Source organism: Biomphalaria glabrata, chromosome 2, assembly GCF_947242115.1.
Source record: "Biomphalaria glabrata chromosome 2, xgBioGlab47.1, whole genome shotgun sequence".
Classification (NCBI taxonomy): domain Eukaryota; kingdom Metazoa; phylum Mollusca; class Gastropoda; family Planorbidae; genus Biomphalaria; species Biomphalaria glabrata.
In genome coordinates, this window is record NC_074712.1 from 749,532 (window position 1) to 768,516 (window position 18,985).

Consider the following 18,985-nt stretch of genomic DNA (forward strand, 5'->3'; position numbering starts at 1 on the left):
AAGAATGAGACCTTTTTTTTGTTGTTTTTTTTTTGCTAAGCTAATTTGTTTTGACATTGTGGTAGTATAAAACAAAGAAAGGGAATGTATCCATTTTTTACTTTGTGTGTGTGTGTGTGTAAAAAAAAAACTAAGGACGTTTCTTTTTCAATAGTTTTGTGCTCTCCCCCCTCCCCTCCCACATAGAAGTCGTCATCCTACTAAATCATCACTTCACAACACAAGAAACACTTATACACTCTCTATCCGTTTGGGGGGGGGGGCACTGGTCATGGCGGAAGATGTGTCTTTTGTTGTACTCGGCACACCGGTAGAGACTACTTGTCAAAGCCCAACACTTAGACCTGGGTCAAACAACACCTTGGTTTTAGACCTATATTGATGAGGGAAAAGTAAACATTGGTCAGATATGAGTACCTTATCTTATATAATACAGACGTTACTTCAAAAAAAGAAGATGATTACGTCCTACGCGTCATGCATTTAGTCATGCATATTAACCAATGACTTAAATTCTGCCAAGTCACTGGTTTTCCTGGCTAGCTCAGGCAACCCATTCCATGCTCTAATAGCACTAGGGAAGAAGGAGCATTTGTACAAATTTGTCCTAGCATATGGAACGAGGAATGTGCAGCATGAAAGATTGTAAATTGTTATTTGCTGTAGTATGGAACAAGCATTTTGCTTTCCTATATAGAAGAGTACCTAGCAGTAGGGGCCTTAGGGGGTGGCAAGTAGGGCAACCACTCCAGGCCCCGCGCCCTAGGGAGGATGGCCCCGCGATCGGAGATTTTATTGTCCCCAACTTGGAAAACCAAATCAGTTGTCATAAACAAGGACTTTTACTCAATATTTTCCCAGTATCTTTATGATACCAATTACCATTTAAGCTCTTAACATACATTTTTGGTTTCGAAATACCCTTCAGTTTCGGTAAAGACAGCATCTAACGACCTGCAAATTCTAAGAAGCTTTCCTCGTTTAACAGTTCACTATAAAAAAAACGTAGGTGGAAGCAACCAATCCTAAATCATTTATTTTGTATATAAACATCGACGTCTTTACGGATTTTATTAGGGGAACACATAGTGATGAAGTCTAAACTACTTTTGAACATTCTTCTGGTCCAGAGTCCACAGCTTAATTGCTCATACCCAAAAAAACTTCTATATGTAATGTGTTTATGTTGTCCACTTGTCATTATGAGAGATACACAATTAGATAGAGCCATTGTTTGTCTAACGCACGCCTATCGGCTGTCTGTGTCGGCTCTATTGAAGCTGTTGGTGAACGGATGCTGCGGGGTGGGGGGAGGGACTAGCTAGGGCATGTGACCATTGACCACTGGGGTGGTAATTTGCATACGGGCGAAATTACTCTGGATCAGAAGAATGTTTTTTGGACATTCCGATGGTCTAGAGGTTAAGTTCGCGTAGTGCGTTCTCTCTAGGCGGTGTTGTTGTTTCCAGGGTCACTGATCCGAGCCTTGGTCGGTGCAGTCCCTTATTTTCGTCCCATTTAATTCACTACTTTCTCTCTTAAAAGCTTGGTCTCTGGTGCTGCTATTCATTTATGTTTAATATATGTATGTATCACATTTGTTTCAGCACCTAGCTTCAACTCCATATTTTTGTTTTTACTAGTCAAGTCATTGTCTCTACAGTCACAACTTCCCTTATTTCCGAAACAAATAACTAATTCCTAATCGTGTCCTAACACTGTACAAATGTTTCAACGTTGATAACCGTACCACTGTATTAACTCTGTACCGCTGTATTAACTCTGTACCGCTGCATTAACTCTGTACCGCTGTATTAACTCTGTACCGCTGTATTAACTCTGTACCGCTGTATTAACTCTGTACCGCTGTATTAACTCTGTACCACTGTATTAACTCTGTACCGCTGTATTAACTCTGTACCGCTGTATCAACTCTGTACCGCTGTATTAACTCTGTACCGCTGTATTAACTCTGTACCGCTGTATTAACTCTGTACCACTGTATTAACTCTGTACCGCTGTATCAACTCTGTACCGCTGTATTAACTCTGTACCACTGTATTAACTCTGTACCGCTGTATCAAATTCTACTGGACTCTCCGCCTCGTCACGGACTTGCAATTGGTTCAACTGTTCCGGTCTGACTTCACACTTGACTCGCTGTCCCCGCCACAGCTGACCGTCGCCACTCTTCATGATTGACAGCTCGTCTAGAGCTGGCCTGTGAAATATGTGTCAGCTGGCTACACACACATAATTACTAGGATCACCGCCAGAGTTGTAACAATGGACATCATTCACCAATCGTAAACAAACATTTAGTCACGTGATAATATTGATAAAAAAACGAAAAAAAAATCGGTCACGTGATAGACATTGTGTATTAAAATTAGATCGTAATTTGTATAGAAGAGATAGAGAATCACGTAGCTAAATGTTGTTTGTTTACGATTGGTGAATGAGGTCCATTATGATGTAAATCTCATCATGAGGATTTATGGAGCTGAAGAGTGGAATAGTGTGAAGGAGCCCGGATGTAACGATTCCACATATGCCAAGGGTCTTTCCCATTCAACCTGCTTGCATCCTTTTGTAGAGCTCTGTGAATGGCAGAAAATGGACCATTGGCTAACCCCACCTTGTTCCATATGGATATTCCAGTCACGGCTTTTACTTCAACATAGGTGAAATATACATGAACCAAAACTTCCTTCAAATGCTGGGATTATCCTAACAGCCCAAGGAAACCACAGCCCAGACTTTCAAGGAGTAGGCCATAGATCTCAGATCAATGGACCTCATTCACCAATCGTAAACAAACAACATTTAGCCACGTGGTGCTTTATCTCTTCTATATAATTTACGATCTCATGTTTAAGTCATGATGGTTGTCACGTGACAATTTTTTTCCATTGTTTTATCAATAAGATCACGTGACTAAATGTTGTTTGTTTACGATTGGTGAATGAGGTCCATTCAGAAACAACAGCAACTGACAGGTCATATTCTCTTACCACATAAGCAACATTGACCTTGCTTGGTGTATAACAAAAGAATATTCACATTTGATCAGAGTAACACCATAAATCAAATCACTAAATTTAGAGATACTAAAGGACAGGGGAATAAAAAAAAAAGTAGCAATAATACATAAAACACTGAAAATAGAAGAACAAAACCTAATGAAATACCCAGAAAGAAACAAAGACGCACATTTCTTATTCCATATGCTAGGACAAATTCGTACAAGTGCTCCGTCTTCTCAGTGAATGGAGAATGGAATGGGTTGCTTGAATCAGCCAGAAAAACCAATGACTTAGCAGAGTTTAACATGCATGACTATATTAACACAAAATGTGTAAGACGTAATTGTCTTCTTCATGAAATAATGTCTGTAATTTATCAGCTTGGCGACTAAAAGAATTTCTTGTGAGAACAATCAAAATGTTAGGTCTAAATCTTAATACGTGACCACGTGATCCCGTCACTAGGGAGTCAGTCTCAACTGTAACGAAAGTTAAACATCAAAGTGTGATATATCGAACTGTTGCTGCGGTGACGTTATCGATTATCGATGAGAGCCGTTGAGAAAGTATCTGGCCGGGCTAAGCCATGATCATCCATACATCCATCCATCCCAGTGGCGCTACAGCCCATGGAGGGCTCTGGCCTGCTTTAACACATCCTTCCATTCAGATCTCTCCTGGGCCTTTCGTCTCCACGCCCTAACCCCAAGCTGCTTGTGTGGAGTTTTTGATCTCCCATCGAGCGCCTCCCCAGGTGGCGGATAGGGGAATGCCCTCCAGATATGGTGGGTACAGGGGAAATAAAATACCCTGGGGTGGACCAAAATGAAACCTGCTGCCTTGTAGGAAGTGGAGGGATCCACAAAAGCTAGGGCACATTACCCGAAAATAAAGGCATCTATCCAGAGAGCTGAAAGGGGCAGCCCCCCAGATGGTTATGCACAGGGCTAACAACTCTGTCATATAAAAAATACTGTTACGAAAGCTAATACACACAAGCCATGATCAAGGTCATAGAATAGCCTAAAGCTGTTGTGTTCTTTCAAGTCATAAATAACTCCCATCGCTTTATTTCGAAACCTACATTTTGATTTTTTTGTTGTCGTAGGTAATAAGAAAGAGGATCCTTCAAGGAACAGTAACAGGAAAAAGAAGAGGAAGAGAAAGCGATGGGATGTCAACATAGAAGAATGGACGGGCCTACCATTGAATGAAATTCTATCCAGAGGATTGGAGAAAGACAGTCAACTTATCTTGTATGGTGCCCAGAGGAATGGAGAAAGACAGTCAACTTATCTTGTATGGTGCCCCAATGCTCTAAGCGATAGGTGAAGGTGAATTAGAATTAGAATATTTTATTGCAATTCTGCAGGATCGTTGTTCTCTCTTCTATTTTTAAAATATCGTCAATGAATAATAACAAACAACAACTTGACTACACTTTAAAAAACACACATACACAAAAAAACCCAGCTTTAAAACAATGGCTTTATTTGGAAATGAAACAGTAAACAAAGTTAAGTCTTTGAGTATATTGTATGCGTTACATAATTATTACCTGAAGATAAAAAAAAAAGACTTAACATCTTTCATACAAGTTCTAGTAATATATTTTATATCTCTGATCAGTCTGATGATTACCTTTTAGTCACATATTAACAAAAACAATTAACAAAATAATATTAATACTAACTAATCATTATGTTCTATATTTCAACACATTCTGTATTCCCGCCCCCCCCCCCCCCCGATGTTTTGACATTTCACATTAGTAGTAACTTCGAAATCTCATAAAGTTCTTCAAAAAGGTTTTTAGTTGCACTGAGTGTAAACAAATAATGTATCAAGTCATCTTATCTTATACAGACGTTACTTCAAAAAAGAAGATGATTACGTCCTACGCGTCATGCATTTAGTCATGCCTATTAACCAATGACTTAAATTCTGCCAAGTCACTGGTTTTCCTGGCTAGCTCAGACAACCCATTCCGTGCTCTAATAGAGCTAGGGAAGAAGGAGCATTTGTAAAAATTTGTCCTAGCATATGGAACGAGGAAAGTGCCTTTATCTTTGTGTCTTTCTGAGTATTTTATTAGATTTTGTTTTTGTACTTGAAGATTATGGTTCAGTGTTTTATGTATAATTGCTACTTTACTTTTGAGTCTTCTAACCTGATGGCTTTCTAAATTTAGTGATTTTACTAAAGGTGTTATTGAAGTCAAATGTGAATATTGGTTTGTTATGAATCTCACTGCTCTATTTTCTGTCTGTTCCAGTTTCTTAATGTTTTCTTGAGATGAGGGGTCCCAAACAGAGGATGCATATTCTATTATTGGCCTAACTAAGATTAAATAACATTTTAGTCTTATGTTCTTGTTTGATTTATAGACATTTCTTTTAATAAAACCTAATGCTTTGGTTTGTTTTTTTGATAGTTTCATCAATATGTGGATTCCATGACAGTTTTTCATTTATTATAACACCTAGGTATTTTGCGTTTTTAGTCTGTGTTACTGTTTAACCATGAATAAGATAAGTGGTAAGATAGTTTTAGTTTTTTGTTATTCTTAAAAACTGACATTTTTCTATGTGGAAAGACATGCTCTAATTTGATTCCCATTTCTGTAATTCATCTAATTCTCTTTGTAAAATTTCCGAATCTTGTTTTGTTTTTATTGCTCTATATATTATGCAATCGTCTGCAAATAATCTGACATTTGTTCCTGAACTAATGCAATTTGGTAAATTATTTATGTAAATTAAAAATAGTATTGGACCTAAGACTGTTCCTTGGGGTACACCTGAGTTTACTGTTATTGGTGTTGATTTAGAGCCATTTATTATTACAGTTTGTTCTCTCCCTATCAGAAAATCTTTAATCCACTGATGCAATGGACCATCAATGCCATAATATTTTAATTTTTTAATTAAACTATGGTGGTGAACTTTGTCAAAAGCTTTGGAAAAATCTAATAAGATAGCATCTATTTGCTCACTATCATCTTAACTTTTTGAAAAATTATCAATCAGTCCTATTAGTTGTATTTCACATGATTTATATTTCCTAAAGCCATGTTGGTATGGAGTAAGGACATTATGTTTGTCTAAGTGGTTTATAATGTTACTACATATTATGTGTTCTAGGATTTTACATATTATGCTGGTAAGTGATACTGGTCTGTAGTTTCCTCGGTCAGATTTTTCTCCTTTTTTAAATAGGGAGGGGTGACATTAGCTTCTTTCTAGTCCCTCGGTACTCCGCCCTGGTTAAGAGATGCCTGAAAAAGTATTTAAACACTGGGGCTAGCTCATTGCTTAGTTCTTTGAGTAATCAGTCTATAAGGAATGTATCAAGTGACTTTATAAGTTAAGGAAAATATACAATGAACATCAACATTTGATTCATTTATAAGGCTTCAAAACACAATAATGGACCATTAACATTTATTAATAAAATAGTAAAGGTTTTTCTTAAAACGCCAACATATATCAACATTTAGAGCAAAATCATCTCTTTCGATACTCTCACTCTCTCTTATATTCATTTAAAAAAACGAATTTGCATAAATACGCAGACTTATATTTCTACATAATATCTCCTCTCACAAGACACGCAATTTACCTTATATATTTTGTACTGCGAGGAGCTCTTACAAAGGTCACGGAACACAATTTTGAGACCCAAAGAAGGGCCCCTTAAGAAGACAACAGGTATATCTGCATTAGATGTGGTCAAATATATGTCTCAACTAGTTTCGTGTGGTCATTTGAAATAAATCTGTTCCTACAAAGATTCGTTCAATCTTGCCACCTTTCTGCTATGTATGAGTGAGTGTTTTTCGACCGAGGATTTAAAAAGCTGATTTCGATTGATAGATAAAATGCATTTGTAATAAACAAGAGTAAAGGCCGGACATTTTTCACTGTATGCCTATGCCTGCGTGACGAACAGCATGACCCCGAAAAGGAGGACATGACCTTCTTTTGTTGATGTCTGGTAACCCTAAGTATTACATGTGCAGATTTGTGAAACTTCTAGATTTATGATTTGGGACTAAATCTACTCTAGACTACTTATAATCAACAGTGGTTCAGATTGCTTCTAAACCTGAACAAATATTTGATCTCCAGAATTTTTTTGCGATCATTCTCTTTTTGTTTACCACTTCCGGAGAACTGAAAAAAATTTATATGGCTGACATCGCTTCTAATCTTTTTATCTTATCAATTACAGACGTTACTTCAAAAAAGAAGATAATTACGTCCTACGCATTTCATGTGTCAATCTAATCATGCATGTTAATCAACGACTTCAACCCTGCTAAGTCGATGTTTTTTTTTCTGGCTGATTCAGGAAACCCATTTCATTCTATAATAAGTGTCCTAGTTAGATCAAAAATTGTAGAAATCTTACAGACAAGTCTTATTAGCAGAAAAATGACCAGAGTGCGCTTTCACACACTCATTGTCGCAATCTTAGCATCAAACTCAAATCAAAGATAAAAGGATATTTTTTAGGCTGGGTCGTTTTAAACGATTGGGGCCTAGTCACCAGCTTTTTTTTAATTATATATTTAAAAAAAATGTCTACCTTTGACCTGTGTATCCTGCCTGCTGTCGAATGAAATAAATTCACGAAGTCTAAAATACGTTAACCCTCCTCCACCGAAAGGAACGGTCACGTGATAACCGTGTTTGATTCAAATTACGTCGTAAGCTGAATAGAATAGATAGGGAAGCACCTCAAGGGTGTTTGCTTACGATTGATGAACGAGTCCAATCGCAGATCTAATCGTAGGGCAGAACTGCGCTTGGGCACTATATTTAGGTCGAGTCTTGCCCATTACTTTTTATAATCTACTCTACTCTAAAAAACAAACAACTTCTAACAATATAATCTAAAAGAAGTTTCTATAAATGTATAATTAATAGGCTTACAATAAAATTGAAAATATTTACAGACTATGTTCAGGTATCTTCATTGTGTTCTTGTATTGAGTATCAAACTATAACAAAAAAGGCTCCATATATTTAGCCCCAGTGTATGGACATAACTCTATTTATAGGCCTATTATATTTAGAAGGGCCCTGATTGAGTGATTGATTGACCTAGGTATATATACATGTATATATATATATATGACCCATTTTATTATCACATTATAGATCAATAGCCATGGTATATATATATATTAAAGCCAATTTTAAAATAAAAAACTTTGCTTGCATATTATTTATTATACTAAAAATGGCGCTTAAATAAACTGGGTTAACTCGTATTTACAAATATAGGAAGGCTTGACTTCCTAGAAAGTTTACTTCAAACCACCATTCTGCCTTCCATGATTGTTGGCCTACTTATCTCCCCCTTTGTTATTTTAATCCCTAAGCTTTCGTTACAGCATTGTATTTATTCATTGTTGACAAGTAGCGAGGGACGTGTCTATTCATTTCTGTATCTACCACTTGAAAGCGGGCTCCTCTACCACCTAAGCCAGCGGTTCTCAACCTTTTAAGCTCGGCGACCCCTTTTTACAATCCCCTACTCTGCCGCGACCCCCCCCTCCCGTCCAACACACACATACAATAGAAGAGTAGACAATAACTATCCATATTTTCGATGGTCTTAAGCGACCCCTGGCAAATCGTCAATCGACCCCCAAGGGGGTCGCGACCCCCCCCCCCCCTCCAACACACACATACAGAAATAGAAGAGTAGACAATAACAATCCATATTTTCGATGGTCTTAAGCGACCCCTGGCAAATCGTCAATCGACCCCCCAAGGAGGTCGCGACCCACAGGTTGAGAACCCCTGACCTAAGCGGAGGCCACCTTGACCTGCAATATCTGTGGACGGAAGTGCCTCTCCAAAATGGGGCTCCACAGCCATATGAAAAAGTGTTCGAGATGAATCATAGTCGTTCTACGACAGTAGGAGGCCTATATATATGTATATATATATATGCAAAAACCAAAAGGCAGGCGACCCAAAGGCAGAACCCGAATGCGATGGATAGATGATGTGGAAGCAGATCTGAAGCAGCTTGGGGTTAGGGCATGGAGACGAAAGGCCCAGGAGAGATCTGAATGGAAGGATGTGTTAAAGCAGGCCAGAGCCCTCCATGGGCTGTAGCGCCACTGGGATGGATGGATGGATGGATGTATATATATATATATATATATATATATATACCACTTAGCGTGTTCTCTGCTGTCTAACAGTTCACTCAGTATGAAGGGTGTGCAACTAAATATAGCGCACTTCATATTAGAACACGGACGTTCGCTACGTCCACACGTCTCTTGCTCTTAACACGGCTGTTTCTTTATACGGCACTGCGAATTGAGATCAAAATGATTTGAACATCTTCAAAGCCAAGCCTGTTGGTTCCACTCTCAGCTTGGATCTGGCTATTCTATATCATCACCATCATCATCAAACTCCATTGGAGTGAGGGCTTGAGAGGCTTAAATCCTCTCTTGCAAAAGCCCTGGACAGAAACCCTGCTGTCTTGCGTAGTGCATACACGTCACCATACAGGTCGAGAACTTTTGCTTTCCCAGAATATGAGGCACGGTTTCCTCTTCTTCCCCGCAGCGGGATATAAAATAGCCGCACCACAAACCAAGAGATTAGAGACTGCAGCGATCGGACCCCATGATGACCTGCATCGTAAAAAATAAAAAACGCAAGCTTAAAATCTTTGGCCATATTACAAGATCTTCGGGGCTCGCAAAGACCTTCCTTCAGGGAACAGTACCAGGAAAAGGAAGAAGAGACAGACAGAAAGCGATGGGAGGGCAGCATAAAAGAATGGACGGGCCTACCATTGAAAGAGGTTCTAAACAAGGCAAAAGACAGGGAGGAATGGAGAAAGACGGTCGACGAGTCTTGCTTGGTGCCCCAACGGTCCAACAGACTAAGGGATAGGTAAAGGTAAAAATTTTATATAAATATATATAACCCTACTTTTAAATAAATTCCAAATGATTGACTCAAGTTTTTTTTTAAGGCTTAATATATTTAATTTTAAAAAAATGCAGCATTAAAAACCTATCACTTTTTTCCCGCCCCCTTTTGCCAAATAGTTGGGTTGTTGTTTTTTTTTTAACTCCCACCTCTTTCTACCTGAGTGTTGTTTCTACATTATAGACATTAAGACAACAGACCAGCTTATTTTTGTATTCTATTATATGTTCTCTCATTACTTATAAATTAATCCAGACTTCATTAATTAAATTGTGATCTAACAATCATGGTGAGTGATCGAAATGAAACATGAGTTATAAATCCGTGCCCACGCAACAGATGAGCTTTAGATTCTAGACAGTTTACAGTTTACAGAACAGTTGATTATGTTCTTCAAAGAAAAACATACACGTTGGCTTCATTATCGTTAAATAGTGTAAAAACATGGCGGTCAATGAATGCCAACTATTTGCTGCATTATCACATACATATGGCAGATGTGCATAGAACTGATCATAACATAACATTTATAACATTTATATGTAAATAAAAAACATTTGTACAAATAGATTTGTCATGTACATTGAGAGGTTTGCGATTTTCTAAATAATAAGGACAAATTTAGTGTCCCTTCAAATTTAGCGTCACTAATATAAAGAGCTGGTCAACATATGTAAAAAGCAAGTCAACTAAAGTGTTCTATATGTAAATAACTGTTAATTTAGCGTCCTTTATATAAATAGCCGGTCAAATGTATCGTTACTAATGCGAATGGCAGGCCAATTTAGCGCCAAGTATGTAAAAAAAAAAGGTCAATTTAAACATGGCCTATAGCAGGTCGACATTAGGGCCACTTATGTAAATAAGCAAGTAAACTTTTTGTCACATGAAAATTGCACTCAAGTAGGTCATCAGATTAGAGTTATACCAGTAGACAGTAGAGAGAAATAAAATTGCTTTCATTTGTGTGGTAGGCCATTACAATAGGGCAACTCGCAAGTAAAGCAATCAAAGTTAAAAGACATTTATTGCCCAGAAAACAAATGGAAAACAATGGTGGTTACGACGTAAACAATAGTTACCTCCTCAGAGTTGCCTTTTGAAAGAATGGGGACATTTGAGTGGTGCTTATGTACATGCAGGGAGCACAAAGAAAGGGCCATCCAAAGAAAAGCTGACTGGAAAGTGGCATAGCTAGGAATTTGCCATCATTTGGGGGCCATGGGGGGGGGGGGCTTGACCTTTTTTTGGGGGGCCCCTGGTTTTTGTGTATTATTTAATGTAAAAAAAAAAAATTTCGAATACTCATTTGGGTGAGGGATTTTCAGATTCCCCCCCCCCTCTCTAGCTACGCCACTGTGACTGGACAATGACTGGACAATGACTGGACAATGACTGGACAATGACTGGACAATGTAAAAAAAATGGACCGGCCTCTCTACCGGTATCCTAGAATAGCTGCTTGCCAGGACAAGTGAAGAGATTGGGTTACGCAAACTGTCACAGCACCCCTACGACGAACTGTCACAGCACCCTTACGACGAACTGTCACAGCACCCCTACGACGAACTGTCACAGCACCCCTACGACGAACTGTCACAGCACCCCTACGACGAAAGTTAAGGGACAGATGAGATTTGTCAGCAATGAAAAAAAAAAAAAGGCTTTGCACTTCTTTAGAAAGGAAAAGACCACTTTAGTGTTACTTCTGTTACTATAGTGATAGTCAATTAAGTCTTATGCATAGTTAAGTTATTCATAGCAACAATACAATAAATTGGCAATGTTCACAATAATTAAGAATGACACTGCATACTTTATATTGTTTTTACATAAATCACAGTCTGTACCACAATAAAATGTGGCTGATGGCTTATGGCACATTGGAACTTTCTAGGCCAAGGGGTGCCCAGGGTCATAACTTAGTACTTAGAAGGGGACCCCGATTTCTCGTTCTGCTACTGTTTGTACCAAGATCTACGTGGCGTCTTCGTAGTTAGAACATACGTTTTGAAATATCAGCTTGTTAAAAAAAAAAAAAGGTTACAAGTATTCAATGGTATTAGTTTGTTAAGAAATATAAGTATTCAATAGTTTCAACAAATATAAGTATTCAATAGTTTTAACAGACATAAGTAGACAATTCAATAGTCACTTTAAACAAACATAAATATTCAATGGTCAATTTTAACAAATATAACTATTCAGTGGTGATTTTTAACAAATGTAAATCATTTCTTTGTCAAAAACAAACAAAAAAAAACTACACACAAGGCATGCACGCAAATACACACATACACATATGCATATGCGCTTAATAGTATAACAACAAATTAAAAAAATAAAAAAGGGCAGAATCTGTAGAGTCAGAAATGCTACAAATAACAGAATCTTGCCAAAATAAATGTAAGAAAAACCTTGAGTCTTTCAACGGACAATGCAGAAATCAACTTCCTAGTCCAAGCCTCCCGCAGGACGACGGGAGATGGGAGCGGGCAGGATTTAAACCCTCGACCATCGATAAATCAGAACGACAGTCCAGCGCGCAAACCTCACGACCAGGCAGCCATCAGCCTGGTAGGCCTCTAGGGATTAAGAGAAAGGGTCTAAAAATTTGGTAAAACACATACACAGCAGAGAATGACCACCATCGTATTAAACCTGGAACACAGGTCTAATAGGAAAATTTTTCAAAACGAAGAACGCATATGAAGAACACTTGAATCAAACATATACCTAAGAGGCAAAAACGCCCCATTTGTCAACAAAATAATGCAGATTGTTACTGCCAACTTTACATTCAATGTACTCCAATTGAAAAACAAGCAAAATATAAAAATCCTGTTAAAAAAAAAAAAAAAGCTTATTTAAGGAGAAGAACTCCGCAATTACAACGATCTCTCCATAATGTAGAAGTTAATTACTGCATTCGATCTCAAACAAAATAATGAATTACCAATAATTAATTGACAAATTGGTTAATTTTTTTAATCGATCCATGTTTTGTTAGGTACAATAAATAATTGTTTAAGGCTTCAACTTGATCCAAAAATGGATGTGGCAGAAATAATGAGTACGATTATCTAAGGGGACCGAACCCTACATATTTAGCCATATATATGAATAATGATGGATTAATCTCCCTTGTTGTTATCACACAAAATAAATTAATTACCAATAATTATTTGACTAATTAACAAATTTTTTTTTTTACTCATCCCGTCTATGCCAATGAATAATTGTGCAAAGTTTCAACCTGATCCGCGAATGGGTGTGGGGAAAAATAACGTGTACAAACATTTTACCAGACAGACAGACAGACAGAGGAGTTGATACAAGCTATGTACAAATGAAAATCTATCTAATAACGTATAGAACACATCCCTTTATTTAACTGAACTTGGTGAGGCGGAATAAAAATCCAATCCAAATGAATCATTGAAGGCTGCCACTAATGACACAGACTGCGGTAGGGTCACAGCGCTGCTGAATTAAAGACTGGTTATGCCAATCAAGTTTTAAAAAAAATCAATTGAGCTCTTAGTTGATGCTGCCATTCTTGCCTTTGGGTAGACATTACCCCACCAATAGAACAAATAAAAACTACCTGGTGCTGCCAACTGTGCTATTCTTTACTTCGCGTCAATAATGCTGCCACAATGATAACTTGACAGGCCAGTGATTAGATCGACACGGGATGATCGAGATAATTAGCCTTAGAGTAATTAGATAGCTCACGCCTTTATTGGTGAGTTTACAAAACGTCGTAAAAAAATGCTGTTACGACACTGATACCTGTTTGTAATTAAATCAACAGTTTACACTTTGGCACATCTTTGGAGTAAAGAGGTCACTTTTATATTTCTTAACATTACTGTCGTCTGCAAAAGTCACCCTTTTTGTCCTTTTACGGACCCGATGTTCTACTTCTTGAGTGGCTCCGAGATCAAGAGTGGAGCCAAGATCTATACTAGCGCCGTCCTCTTCTTTTGCTTCGTAAGTTACTGGACGCTGGATAAAGGTGCATTCATTATGGCAATACGTAGCCAGATCAGCCCGTGCTGCGCTGGTTTTAAGGGACAAATCTAGAGCGATGGTCTCATTTGATAGCTCTGTCTCCAAGCGGCTACCCGCCAATTCATCTTCTTCCGGTATGAAGGTGGCGCTGTCAGTGGTAGAGGAAGTGTCCTCAATATATACTGAATTATCTATGTCAGGGGAAGTGACGTCAATGCACGCTGAGTTATTAATAGCAGAGGAAGTGACGTCTTCATAGTCCATCTCGTCACATGCATGCATCATGTACTCCCAAGCCCGCTGACAATTGTCGAACGTTTCTTGAAGTCTCGCCATCTCTCGTAGTAACTCTTTTTGCTGTTCAACTAAGTCTTGATTTTTCTGATTGAAAAAAAAATGAAAGAAAACATGTTAAGTTTTATTATCACAGCTGGGTATGCCAATCTCAACATTAAACATAAAAATAAACTTCATTGAATCATAAATGCTGCTAGTAAAGTCACTGGCAAAAACAAAAATAAACTTCATAGAATCATGAATGCTGCTAGTAAAGTCACTGGCAAAAACAAAAATAAACTTCATAGAATCATGAATGCTGCTAGTAAAGTCACTGGCAAAAACAAAAATAAACTTCATTGAATCATAAATGCTGCTAGTAAAGTCACTGGCAAAAACAAAACTCCTTTGGGCAGCTGTTTGAGAAAAACATTCATTAGAAAGCTAAAAAGATAATAGAAAATCCCCTTTGGGTTAGGATTTTGTGATTTTACCATCACAAAAGAGATACAAGACATCGCTAGCAAAGACGGACACAAAAATTAACCCCCCTGGCAATCAAATTACTAAATAAAATTCAACTATCTGATATAGGTGTCACGAGTCGAGTCTGTGACCTATTTCGACCAGTTTCTAGAAGCGAGTTCAAACCATTTTATGTGAAAGTTGAAGAAGTATCAATAAAGAAGTTTTAAGAAAATACAGAGGTGTTTCTTTCTTCACTTCATTGAGTTATCAAGTTTGATAATATAATCCCCGGCAAGTGCGATCGTCACAATAGGTCTAAACATTTCACATGCAAATTAGTCTGGTGGGAATGCATAGTTTCGTTTTCTAAAGTTTATAATGTTTTGTTTGATGTAATGCACAAATTGTAAGACAAATTTCCTTATGGATAATAAAGATGATTATAATTATAAGAATTCAATTTAACGGGAAACTAAGGAGAGGTTAAAAACAAATAGTGTGATATTGATGTCTGTAAAATAATTCGCACGTGTTTATATGGGTTTAAAATTGTCGGCGTTCTAAGAAAAACTGTGCTGATTACATTATTAAAAAAAAAACCTTAACGACCTTTGGCCTTCTGAACTTCATATCCCGGCATGCCTTTTAAAGTCTTTATTACCAAAAGGACAGCGGACTTTGGCACACTACTACTGGGGTGACCAGGTGTTTAGAGAATGTGTTATCCTCACCAACGATCATTTACCCATATGCTATGCATAGCTGTCTAGAGAACGTTGAAGAATCGCAATCTACCCGTCGCAGTTCGCGAAAAACCGCAAGCTTTCTTTCAAACCATGTATTTTACTTTCGGTTTAACTCTTTCTCTCCGTAATTATTTACCACATTATTACTGATTATATCAGCAAAAAAGGGCAGCAAAGATTACGATTACTAAGAAAACTGTCCTGGTTTAATGTTAGCGAAAAGGCTTTGGCTATGTTTTATCACGCTCACATCTGCAATATTTTTAGTTTCAATATCACTGCCTGGTATGGCAATCTGAGCATTAAAAATAAAAATAAACTTTATAGAATCCTAAATGTGTTAAACTAGGAACGCTACACTTAATAAACAACACCAACACTCTAGTACCAGATTCATGAGTGAATTTATTTACACACTTTGTAAACACACATGACACATAACATTCCAACATTCAGTCCCTTAGTCAAGGGGAATCATTCAAGTTACTCATATAAACAATGTCAACATTCATTACAATTTCTCTTTTCTTTTTCTCACCTATTCTTACTTTCAACTTTAAAGGCAAAAAAAAAAAGAATCAGAAAAATGTAAGAAAATCAACCGAGAAATACAAGTACATATTATAACAAGTACATATTATAACAAGTACATATTATAACAAGTACATATTATAACAAGTACATATTATAACAAGTACATATTATAACAAGTACATATTATATTAACAAGTTTTTTTTTGTTTACGTCACAATAGTTTAACGTAAAATAACTCAAAAAGCAAACAAGTTACAAAATCTGTTTTTTTTCATTTTTTTTTTTCCAAAAACATATTATTAGAACTACAAGAGAAGTATAGTGAATAACAAATGAAATAGTTGGCATATTCACATAACTAGGTAAAAATGGTATATTATAAAATAATTATAAGGCAGGGCCATTTACACAAAGATATATTTACATTGCTAGAAATAGAAATATGGTGATTAAGGAAAAAAAATGAAATAACAGTGCTGCTTACACAAACTCATCCGGGAGTCTTCCTTCTTGCAGTATGGTCAGCAGTAGAAGTCCCGATGCGCCTCGTTTGGTCATTACATTAGCTAGTTGTGCTCTCCCAGGACACCAGCGAATTTCAATTCTTTCAGTCCTGTGCATCTCATTGATGGAAGCAATGTCAATACGCAGCCTTTTGTCTTCCACTAGCTTGGTGGTCTGCAACGCTTCAATGACACTTTTGTTGTCAATGAAAACTGTGATAGGCAACGACTGTTTCTCAAGACCACAGAGTTCTTCTATTACAGTTCTGTAAAAGATGGCAGACTCTAGGCCTTCTTGCAAGCCTAATGCCTCAGCAGCAATGGTAGATCTGACTACCCTTTTGATCTTCGAGGCTCTCCAAAAAATTGGACAGCAATGCCCGTCTTTGTCTTTAATCCATACAATATGAGCACTTGTACTTCCTGTACCACCACTAAGGTTACCCAAAGCGGCATCGCAGAACAGAAGCAGCTCCCAGTCTTCTTCGGGTTTTCCATTCAGACCTCTATACAATTGTATGGGTCTTAAGTCCTTTAGCTTTCCGATGACTTTTATTGCTCGCATTAGGTCCGTAACCAAAGCTTTGTTTAACTTTGTGCTGAGATCAACTAACTCAAAAGCCATATCAGGTCTGGAGCCTTGAACGACCCAATTTAACTGGCCAATGAGTTTTCTGTACAAAGGCTGTTCTGTATCATTCAACTGCAAATCCTTTTGCAAACATCTTGCTGGGTCTAACTTTGGGCGATCAAGTTTTTCGATGTACGCTGTGTGGTCCAGGATTATCCCATCTGTGACTTGTCTGATATCGAATCCGATGTAATAAAAATTTCGCTCTTCTATCCTTCCTGCCACAAATCGTTGACGCAATTCACACATAGTCTTCTCAAAAACGTCATTGCCAGCATGAAGAAAGTCGTCGACATGGCAACAAATGATGCCACATACAACTCCATCACTCGTTATTGTGAACAGTGCTGGATCAAGGCTTGACTGTTTGCAACCAAGTTCAATAAGCTCTTCTTTGACACTTAAATAAAACTGTCTTGCACCATCCTTGAGTCCATATAGCCCATACTTCAGTTTCCAAATAACTTTACTTGGAGTGTTACTCTCTTTCGGAGGTATAATGTGTACCTCTCTATCCAGGGGCTTTCCTTGTAAGAATGCAGATTTGATGTCTGTGGTTTTAATCTGCCATTGTTTACTAGCCACAATTGACAAAAAAATTCTCATGGAACCTTTGGCAACAGTTGGACTATCTTTTGGTATTAAGTCTTGCTCTTCAAATCCTCTTACAACAAGACGTGCTTTTGGTGAACCATTTTTCATTGTTATAACCCAACGTGTAGAAATAGCATTTTGTCCACAGTCTTCAACCTCTTCATATGTTTCAAACTGTTTTAATTTCAATAACTCCAATTGTTTGGCTTCATCTATCTCTTTGCTTGATTCAACCATTGATAAACATACATTGTCGCTATTGCCTCCCCTTGAATATTTCCACTCAATTCGTTCAAGGTCAACACTTTTTCTTTCTTTGTCCACATTATTTTCTATGTTATACCAATACTTATATTTTCCTGTGACTTTGCCTGCTCTTCCGAGAATGGTAGCTTTTGTCCATTGTTCTGATTCGTCCATTCTGTATTCTATTTGTTCATTTGGCTTCAAACAAGTTACAGAATGAATGTCTGTCCTTGTGTCACTTTCATCTCTAATAAGTTCACGATCTCCATCAAATATTTCGCTTACACCACTCTTGATGACGTCATGAATCATTTTTGTGTTCTTCTCATTATCTTCTGTACTCTCTTCCTCCTCCATGCTCGCTTTATAAAGTCTGTTTGGTGCCACTCTGACAAATACACCACCATGTCTCACAAAAACAACTTTTCCATCTTGGAATACCACCTTTCCGGGTCCTAACCATCTCTCTTTGCCTTCACGCTTGTAAAAAACTTTGTCACCATTTTGAAACACCTGCTCTGACGCTCGAACTTTAGAACGCAGGGCTCGTCGTATTCTTTCACTTGACTCTGATTGAATGTAAGCTTTACGTGCCTCGTGGAGAGCGGTCAGGTGCTTATGGAAGACTTCACTTGTTGTGCTGCTCTCTAAAGCTGGTAATTTCGCCTGCAGAATGTTAGGTAAATTAGGATTTCTCCCAAACAAAAGTTGATGGCTACTATAACCATTTCTCATTTGCAAAGAGTTTTTAGCCATATTAGCCCAGAATAAGAGAGTTTCAAGATCTACATCTGAATTTTCAGCCTCAAGTTTCATTAGCATGTGATCGGTAATAGCGTGGACTCGTTCACACAAGCCATTCTGATATGGACTGAAAGCTGCAGTTGTACTAACTTGAATATTCAGGATTGATGCTACTTCTCGAAGCTCATCAGAATTGAACTCGCCGCCATTATCCGTCATCAACGCCTT

The 18,985-nt window shown here is 37.7% G+C and overlaps 1 protein-coding gene across 3 annotated transcripts in view; it reads right to left on the reverse strand.

The window, feature by feature from the left end:
* Positions 1 to 4,496: 4,496 nt before the first annotated feature.
* Positions 4,497 to 18,985, reverse strand: part of LOC129924420 (uncharacterized) — a 42,162-nt gene continuing 27,673 nt past the window's right edge. For all 3 annotated transcript variants that reach the window (XR_008776365.1, XM_056018681.1, XM_056018680.1), the window contains one exon: positions 4,497 to 14,395. Coding sequence is in view for 2 of the 3 variants with exons in the window: in XM_056018681.1 (XP_055874656.1) it covers positions 13,808 to 14,395 (588 nt within the window). In the remaining variant the exon portion in view is untranslated. The remainder of the gene's footprint in view (positions 14,396 to 18,985) is intronic.